Raw genomic sequence first — 9,589 nt, 5'->3', positions numbered from 1 at the left:
AAAAAGTGATAACTTTCCAAAAATAGAAAATTTTATAAGTTTATTTAAAAAATACAACTTATTGATCAAAAATTCTATAAGAATACTCATCTATCAACAAATATTCTGGTTATCATAGTTTCTAAATCATAATCTCAAATATATATTTTTCTCTAATAATGATAATTTTCTTAAAATAGAAAATTTTATAAGTTTATTAAAAACATACAACATGTTGATCAAAAATTCTAAAAGAATACCCATCTATCAAAAATGATTTTTCTATCTTAATTTAGAAATCACAATCCAAAATTTATTATATTTCTCAAAAAGGGATAACTTTCCAAAAATATATTTTTTTCAAATTTTATTTAAAAAATACAACCTATTGATCAAAAATTCTAAAATAATACTCATCTATCAACAAATAATATTGTAATCTTAGTTTCTAAATCACAATCTCAAATTTATATTATTTTCTCTAAAACTGATAACTTTCCTAAAATAGAAATTATTAAAGTTTATTTTAAAAATACAACCTATTGATCAAAAAATCTAAAAGAATACTCATCTATCAACAAATATTCTTGTATCCTAGTTTCTAAATCACAATCCCAAATCCTAAATATCTCCCTATAAATATTTATTATTGAGAAATTATACTCATATGATAAATACAAAATTTCTAATGTGCGGATTTTTCAATGCAAATTTCAAAATTAAATTATATTAAGGTTTCGATACTTTTTCAATACAAATTTAGAAATTAACATGTTTATGTATTTTTGTATGTTATACAGTTTAATTTTTTCAATACTATATGAATGTCTATTAAATGAGACTCATATTCATATGATTTATGATCATTTGTATCTTGTTATTACAAAAAGTCATTGTTCACAAAAATTTAGTGTGAGACATTTAATGTGATTATTTAGTATCTTTTAATAATATAAGATTAAGCAAAAAAAAAACTAAGATACAAAATTGTTATCAAATATTTATTATTCATAATCATTAATTGTCATATATATGTTAATCATATTAGGTAATTCCGTAACTTTTATTTAAGGAAAGTGCGAAAATATTATTTTGTACATTATTTATCAATTTGATAGTTGGTTTAAAAAATATAATATAAGTTAAGATAAACCAACTTATTTTTCTAAGAATTCTGAATTTCATTATCATGGTGACACATGATTACAAAATAACGTTGTAATGTTTATCAACTAATATATAAGAGATTAGACAATTGACCACTGTAATATATGTTTTGTTATTAAATTGACCCTAGTAAAAATCCGCCACTGGATGGAATGAAACCAATAGATTTTAGTTAGCCCCACTTATACATGTAACCTTGAAGGAATAAACTATGTTAATTATTCAAAATCCTCTTTAAAATATTACTAATGTGCTTAAGCTTTCATATTATAACCTCTTCATCTAGCAAAACTCACATTACTGTAAACATTTTACTACATTTTTAGTTAGGAGAAGCTATATCTTTTGTTGACTGATCTGATCACACGTAAAAGTATATATGTTTGGATCTCTCTCCCCTCAGCACAAATCAAGAGGAGTTTGGACTTGGACCCACGTAAAATAATGGGTATTGTATTATAATGGGTCCGAGTAATTAGATGGGCTGTTAAAAAGCCTTATAAAGGGTACAGTGATAACTAGGGTTTTAAACACTCCTTGTACCCTTTTAATAGCTCTCTCTTCGTTTCTCCAACTCCTACCGGCGCAGCTGAAAACTTCATCTCGCGGAAGAGGCAATCATGGGTACGCTCTCTCTTCTTCGCGATTTGCTCTTATCCGATCCATCTCTCTTCTTCGCTTCTGTCTATCGTATCGCATTTCGTGATGCTAGAATCTAATATGTAGCCTTGATCTGTGTTAGGTATCTCTCGTGACTCCATCCACAAGAGGCGTGCCACTGGAGGCAAGCAGAAGCAATGGAGGAAGAAGCGAAAGTAAGCTTTTCGTTTCATTTTCATATATATTCAGATCTGTGTTGAAACGATGTAGTTAAGAACTGAACGTTTTAGCTTATGCGATGCTGTGATCTGTTAATCCGTTAATTAGCTTAACGTTTGAATTATTAAATCTTTTAGAACTTCGAAATGCTAATCTCATTTAACTCTACTGTTAATGGAACTAGTACGCGTGGTCATAGTATGGTATATCTATTAATAGTGGTTTGTTTGATTTATTATGCTCTGTATTGATTGTAACAGTTGTGGTACGGTTGATTGATTTTTATTGTAACAATTGTGGTACGGTTCGATTGTTTTTTTTGATTTGTTATACTTTGTGTGTTTTGGTTAGGTACGAGATGGGAAGGCAGCCAGCCAACACCAAGTTGTCCAGCAACAAGACGGTGAGAAGAATCCGAGTCCGTGGAGGCAACGTCAAGTGGCGTGCGTTGAGGCTCGACACTGGTAACTACTCGTGGGGAAGTGAAGCAGTGACCCGCAAGACCAGGGTTCTTGATGTTGTCTACAACGCTTCCAACAACGAGCTCGTCAGGACCAAGACGCTTGTCAAGAGTGCTATTGTTCAGGTCGATGCTGCTCCTTTCAAGCAGTGGTACTTGCAGCATTATGGAGTTGAGGTTGGTCGCAAGAAGAAGAATGCTTCTGCTGCTGCCGCCAAGAAAGACGGAGAGGTAACGATTCTTTTCTGTTAAACTTATATTGTTTTTGAGTCTGTTGAGTAGGATGAAGCTTATGATTATAATCTTTAATGTTATAGGAAGGTGAAGAAGCTGCTCCAGCTGCTGCCGCTCCTGAGGAGACCAAGAAGAGTAACCACGTCTTGAGGAAGATCGAGAGCCGTCAAGAGGGACGCAGCCTTGATTCCCACATCGAGGACCAGTTTGCCAGCGGACGTCTCTTGGCGTGCATCTCATCAAGGCCTGGCCAGTGTGGACGTGCTGATGGGTAATTATCTCGTTCTCCTTGATCTATTTTTTTTTTTGGCATTGTTTGAAATTATTAGTTTGTTGTCTAACTTGGAATGTTGTTGTGTTTGTTGTGCAGATACATTCTTGAAGGCAAAGAGCTAGAGTTCTACCAAAAGAAGATCCAGAAGAAGAAGGGAAAGGGTGCTGCTTAAGAGCTTCACTACTTTACTTCGAAACTTTTTTTTGTATTATCTTCAAACAATGTTTTGAGTTTCAGTTTCTACTACTGTCTGAGAACTTATGTTTTTGGATTAGCTTTCAATGATATTTCATAAACTCCCCCATCAGTTAATTTTAGCTTACTATCTTTGTTTCGGATTTTTTTGTTTAGTTTTGAAATCTTTCATATGAATTTTGTTACATAGTTTTGAACTTTACCAAATCTTATCGTATTGGATAGTGCTTAAAACCAGTTTGTACTTGACTAGTCTATTTCTTACGAACTAGCACCTATAACAAATTAACAATTGCATATTTTTTGGCTAAAAAAAGGAATTGCATGTACATTTTGTAACCACTAAGAGGAAGACAATTGGTGTCAAAAATCTTTTAATGATAGTTTACCAAATACACTAAGAGGAAGACAATTTTGTAACCCTAAGTTTACCAAATACCCTAAGCTTCTTGAAACCATGTTATGAATCATAGACCCATATTTTATGAAGAAGGTAGTTTGTTCGGTGGGGCATTGACTTGGCGAATATGGTTGTGCACTTGTGTTCGTAAGCCAATCAGGTGACACCGATTACCAAAGTTTGCTCGGAGGGCTTCACAAGAGCGTTGTTCTATAGGGGATGTCTTCCAAGCTATGCCTTGCACGCTAACCTGAGCTATCCACTCACTGACGTGATCTCCTTAGAGAGCAAAAACGTGGTTCAAGCATCCATTGATACAGATGTTTTTTGATAACCTGAAGAAACTAGAGCTTCTCAAAGAGTGAAACTCTGAAACAAAAACAACACATCCCCAATCAACAATGATGGTCGGTACCGAATGTAAAAATTTCTTTTTCATAGACCACATGGTTTGGTTTGTTTCTTTGTTTCAGGAAATACCGAACTCTCCTTATGGTTGTATTTTTGACACCCACTTTTATCTACTTAACTTGTGCAAGAGTATCAATGTTTCAAAAAAAAAAAAAAAACTTGTGCAAGTATCTATAAAAAACCATTTTAAAAAAGCTTTTTTATTTAGGCCAACACATAGCAGTTATCCTAAAGTTAAAGGTTACTAAAGATGTTGACCTAGTTGTCTTTAAAAGCTAATGTAATTTTCGTCTCAACTATATTTAACAAAGACAAGCTATATTAATTAGCATCTTATAATCTATTTTCCAAGATATCTTTTTTTTTGGGAGCAATTTTCCAAGATATCTACAGACCTGATTTGGTTCTTCTGGGGGTGTTTCAGGAGTTATCTCCTTTGGGAAACTTGGAAGGCCGATTAGCCGTTCCTTGTTAATGTTTTCCCAAAAAGGCTTTAGCAGACACAAATCTCAAAAGACCATAAGCAGTAACCATGTCACTATCTATTTTAATTGTAGATAATCAAACTGTCACACAATTGTCCAAAACAACAAATAATGATTTCGAACCTAAGTTGGCCAAAATATTTTTGATGGTAATGTAAAAAGTTTTCACTATAATTGTTTAAATTGTACACGTGACCACAAAAATTAAACAAAAGAAAGTTACATTAAACAGCATAGGTAGCACGCAATATGAATAAATTACATGTTACAATGTTTAAAAATCTTTGTGTAGTTATTCTCATCTAGTTATAATAAGGATATAAGGAGAATTTTTATGTTTACCACTTTTTTAGTACCATTATTCTTTGATTTGTTTTCCGAATAAATTATACTATTGATACTCCATTAACTTTACTAATTTTCTTATAAGAAATTGTCATCTAACTAATTTACTTCACTAGTTATTGAGGAATTGTTTTGAACAGTTATTGATGCATTTAAAAGGGTCCGTTCTAGTATTCTAGTGGCAACTAGCTGAAATTGACACTAGAAACCTTTTGCAACAATTTATATTAGAAATGTAGAATCGTTTATGCAACAACTTCCATCTGCTATTTTCATTATATATTTTTTTTAAAGCAAGATGTAAAATATTAAGCCTTTAGTCAAAAAAAAAATAATGATGTAAAATATTGCATGAATGTTTCCTAATCATTATTCTTTTGTCAAGCAGTCACAAGTAGTTTCACAGAATCTATCCTCATCCCTCAGTCAATTGTTAACCTATTATCTTTTGTTTATTTTTACATCAAACTTTATATTTTGGATGTTATTTCTCCACACTTGAAGAAAACTGCATATGTTCTAATATATATACTCAATATTTAAAGTCAAGTAAACAAGAAACCTTTAAGTAATCTTAATTCACAGAGAATTTTTTGTTGAATAAAACCAACCAAAAGAGAACAATTTTACTTATTTATCTTATTTTGTTTCTAAATCCAAAACGACCAGGACCATCCCGGTGGGTACAAGCCATTACTCATGTATATAAGAGGCACAAGCCGGTAGTAAAATCTGAGTCGGTCGGTCTTAAAATCGCATAGATTTACTCTGTTCGTACTCAAAAGATTTCGCGTATCTAGAAAACGTTGTAGTGTGAAAACAAAAATCACTTTCCGTGTAAAAATAATATAAAATGAAAAATAAGAGAAGAATTTATTGATAACCTAACTAACAACCAAAAGATGAAAAACACGATACCAACGTCTACCTGCATTCTAAAGTTTCTTTAAATGTTGTAGCTGTCTCCTTTGCATTTCCCATCTTCTCTCCTTATTTCTCTCCCTCACTCCTAAAACTTAAATTCACATTTACATATATTAGTTTTTTTTCATTTATATAGTTTCCTCTCATCTCAGATCTTCTCTTTTCCACTGATCTTTGGATCAAGAATCAAGTACTACTGTCTTACATAATCGACATTAGAGCTCTTATGGACCACGATGGTTCGAACGACGAACCAGAAACGGTATCGTGCGGCAACAGCAGTTGCAAGAGCAAGATTGTTCCTGGAAATGGAAGCAGCGGTCCGAAGAAAAGAAAATCGCAGAAGACAAGAAAACGACGAGAATTGATGTCGTATAGTGAGCTTCCGGAGTACATGAAGGATAATGAATATATATTGAATTATTACAGAGCTGAATGGTCCATTAGAGATGCTTTCTTCAGCGTCTTCAGTTTCCACAATGAGTCCCTCAACGTTTGGACGTTAGTAATTTTTATTTTTATGTTAAAGTTTCACTTTTTGTTTAGATTATACTATTAATTTGATTCTGATGAAACGATGTTTTCTTGTTTGACAGACATTTACTTGGTTTCATTTTATTTGTGGGACTAACCGTCGCCAACATTATGCATCACGATAAATTCTTCCCCGTGGTACGTGTCCTTTAATTGATAAGTATAATCTTTTGTGTATAACCAGATGTGTAAGTTATGTTTACAAGATGTTCATACTGAAAATCTGTTTAATCTCTCGAGGTCCACACGCAACCACTATATTAATTTTCTGAATCATTCACGTGGGATGTATCTAGTAAAAATAGATTTACCTACTTGGTTTTGACTAGCATTTAACATATCTTTGATTTCTAATGAATTTATCACTGATAGTATACCTCGGTTTTGTTGTGATGATTATGAAACGATATATTGGTTGTGATTTCTCGAGATATGAAACATCAGTGTGAATTAAAATATGAATTACCTATCTTTCAAAATATCACAGAAACAAATTAATATTTTTCTACTCCCTCTGTTTCATTATAAGTGTCGTTTTAGGTTTCACCACACGGATTAAGTAAACAATTAATTTTGTACATTTCCTATAAAAAACACTATTAACTATATATCTAACCATATTTCAACCAATAGCAAAATAAATTTTACATAAAATTAATAAATTTTGCATTGAAAATCGAAAACGACACTTATTTTGTAACGAAAAAAATTCTCTAAAACGACACTTAATATGAAACGGAGGGAGTATATACATATTGTATCTTTTTATTTATATTTGAATCAAAGTCAACAAAATGTAGTTGTTAGATTTGAAAATTTGAAATCAACTCAATATTAAAAATATGGGCAAACTATTCGAAAGAGACTTTGAGTTTCCTAGATAGAGTGTTAATAATTTCTAATAAAAACTAAATAAAGATGTTATTCTCAAAACTGATGATGGAATGTTGATGATTGTATAGGATGCAAAGAGTCCAGGGAATGTAACAAGATGGCCATTTTTCGTTTTCTTAGGAGGCTCAATGTTCTGCCTACTCTCAAGCAGTATTTGCCACCTCTTCTGCTGCCACTCCAAAGAACTTAACGTCTTCCTCCTCCGCATAGACTATGCCGGCATCACCGCCATGATCATCACTTCTTTCTTCCCACCAATCTACTACATCTTCCAATGCACTCCTCGTTGGTACTTCATCTACCTCGCAGGCATTACCTCTATGGGAATCTTTACGATCATCACACTCTTCACTCCATCACTTTCCTCTCCCAAGTACCGAGGTTTTCGAGCTTTGCTCTTTGCCTCCATGGGGCTTTTCGGGATCGTGCCTGCTGTCCATGCGATAGTGGTCAACTGGGAAAACCCGCAAAGGAACGTGACGCTCATGTACGAGCTGGGCATGGCAGTGTTCTATCTTGTTGGGACAGGGTTCTATGTAGGGAGAGTACCTGAGAGGCTTAAACCTGGTTGGTTTGACCGTGTGGGACATAGTCATCAGATTTTCCATGTGTTTGTTATGTTGGGTGCTTTGTCCCACTATGCAGCTGCTCTTCTGTTCTTAGACTGGCGCGACCATGTTGGTTGTTAAACCATGATATATTCTGTTCCCGAAAGTAAGATGTTTTAGATTTTTTTCTTGTTCAACAAAGATAGATTTTTTTATATTGTTAAGGTACTTTATTATAGTTTTTAGGAACATTAATTGAGATTTGAGAATATTTAAATTGATTAAATTTCATTGTTAAAAAGTTATTGGAAAGTATATAATAAAGTAAAAAATAAATTAAATTATAAATATTTATTAAATTCTTAATAAGCGTGCATACTCTAGAAAATCTTACTTTCGGAAAACGGAGGAAGGAGGGAGTAGTTCTTTTGAAGATTTTTTTTTTAATTATTAGTGTGTTTGTATCAAACCCATTCGTTGTTAAATTGAATTGTAATTCGACTTGTGCTATTTTATTGAATAGTATGATTTTCAGAAGTGCTGGATATGATACTTTGAAAGAGGAAAGTAAATTAAATTTTGATGCAAAGTTTACTCTGCTTTGCTGTAGCCTGTGTAGCCTGTTTCACTCTGTTATACAGTGTCAGTTGTAAAACTCTGACTGATGAGATGAAAACAAAAGACCAAAGCTTGACTCTTTAACTTGACTCTGGAAATTTGTGGACCTAAACCCAGGAACGTGACTACCCTTTTAATTTTGACTTCTAGTCATTGGCCTCTATTGCTCAAAAAAAAAAAAAAAAAAAAAAAAATCATCTATCTCTCTCTTCTTATTTGTTGCTATGGAATTTAACTTCTGCCTTTTATTATAATGTTAAAAATATCTCTATGTATAATTTAGGTTTATAAATAACTAAGAATATAATATTTCCATACAAATTTTAAAATAACAAATACCAGTTTTTCTATTTGTCAACTTATATTAAAATATCAGCATTACACTAATCTTACTTTTTTTTTACTAGGCTTGGGCATATTTCCCGGATCTGAAGATCCGAATTGGTACCGATCCAAAAAATCGGGTTTTGCGTCGGATCCGGATAAGGTAAAATACCCGAATGGGGTATGCTTTCATTTATGTTTTGGATATCGGGTCAGATCAGATATTATCATGGGTCCGAATAACTATCCGAAAGTACCCAACTTTTATGTCATTGAGGCATTAAATATTTCACATGTGTTCCGCTTGTTAATGTCTGAAATTTCTGTGATTATGCTACTGTTACATAAAGTAGGTGAAATGCATTTAGCAATATGGAAGAGGGGGTGACATTAGAAACCAAATGTTGTTGATTTTCTTTTTATGCATTTTCTTATGGGTTTTATTTCAACTCTCAACTATTCTTTAAGTTTCTTTACTTGTTAGAATGATGAATTATTTTCTTTGTTTGAAATGTTAGATTTGTTGTTTGTTTGAAGTTTATTTAAAAATTATTTTATTTGGTTTCATAGTTCTCTTATTTGTGTCTTACTCTAAATGGTTCAGGTAAGTCGGATTAGAAATAAGTATTTTCAGTTATGAATTGATAAAATCAAAACAATCCGAACTGGAACCGTTTTTTCTGGTTCTTTCGGATATACCCGATAATATCCGGATCCGGCAAGTACCGAACCGAACTCGAACCGATATTTATAATTATGCGAACGGTACCAAATTTCCTATATCAAAAATCCGACCCGATCCGGTACTTGAATGTCCAGACCTATTTTTTACTATTCTCCTTATTATTTGGAATATATATAAAGTTAGCTTTTTCTCTTCTTATGACAAGTGGCAATGGGGTTTGATGACATGTGTCTTTCATATTTTTTTTTTTACATTTTAAGTTCTTTTTCTTATAGATTATTGCAATTTAGCGA

The 9,589-nt window shown here is 32.5% G+C and overlaps 2 protein-coding genes across 2 annotated transcripts; both read left to right on the top strand.

Annotated features, from left to right (window-relative positions):
• The first annotated feature begins 1,680 nt into the window (after nt 1-1,680).
• On the top strand, nt 1,681-3,262 carry LOC106328694 (40S ribosomal protein S8-1). The gene is made up of 5 exons (XM_013767183.1): nt 1,681-1,770; nt 1,889-1,961; nt 2,317-2,656; nt 2,743-2,930; nt 3,030-3,262. The coding sequence occupies exons 1-5, from the start codon at nt 1,767-1,769 to the stop codon at nt 3,103-3,105; spliced, it is 681 nt and encodes a 226-aa protein (XP_013622637.1). The 5' UTR covers nt 1,681-1,766; the 3' UTR covers nt 3,106-3,262.
• Nucleotides 3,263-5,740: 2,478 nt separating this feature from the next.
• On the top strand, nt 5,741-7,896 carry LOC106329118 (heptahelical transmembrane protein 1). Its single transcript, XM_013767710.1, has 3 exons — nt 5,741-6,194; nt 6,290-6,365; nt 7,190-7,896. The coding sequence occupies exons 1-3, from the start codon at nt 5,920-5,922 to the stop codon at nt 7,808-7,810; spliced, it is 972 nt and encodes a 323-aa protein (XP_013623164.1). The 5' UTR covers nt 5,741-5,919; the 3' UTR covers nt 7,811-7,896.
• The last annotated feature ends 1,693 nt before the right edge of the window (nt 7,897-9,589 follow it).

This window comes from Brassica oleracea, chromosome C3 (genome assembly GCF_000695525.1).
Source record: "Brassica oleracea var. oleracea cultivar TO1000 chromosome C3, BOL, whole genome shotgun sequence".
In the NCBI taxonomy this organism is placed as follows: domain Eukaryota; kingdom Viridiplantae; phylum Streptophyta; class Magnoliopsida; order Brassicales; family Brassicaceae; genus Brassica; species Brassica oleracea.
The sequence above is the reverse complement of the archived record's forward strand: the minus strand, read 5'-3'. Positions and strand labels throughout refer to the sequence as shown.

Bases quoted from the DNA above. Each gene is read 5' to 3' on its own strand.
- LOC106328694 (XM_013767183.1), top strand. The intron at 2,657-2,742 runs GTAACGATTCTT...TTAATGTTATAG, and splicing joins CCGCCAAGAAAGACGGAGAG to GAAGGTGAAGAAGCTGCTCC. The intron at 2,931-3,029 runs GTAATTATCTCG...TTTGTTGTGCAG, and splicing joins CAGTGTGGACGTGCTGATGG to ATACATTCTTGAAGGCAAAG.
- LOC106329118 (XM_013767710.1), top strand. From the start codon at position 5,920: ATGGACCACGATGGTTCGAACGACGAACCAGAAACGGTATCGTGCGGC. The intron at 6,195-6,289 runs GTTAGTAATTTT...CTTGTTTGACAG, and splicing joins GAGTCCCTCAACGTTTGGAC to ACATTTACTTGGTTTCATTT. The intron at 6,366-7,189 runs GTACGTGTCCTT...ATGATTGTATAG, and splicing joins ACGATAAATTCTTCCCCGTG to GATGCAAAGAGTCCAGGGAA.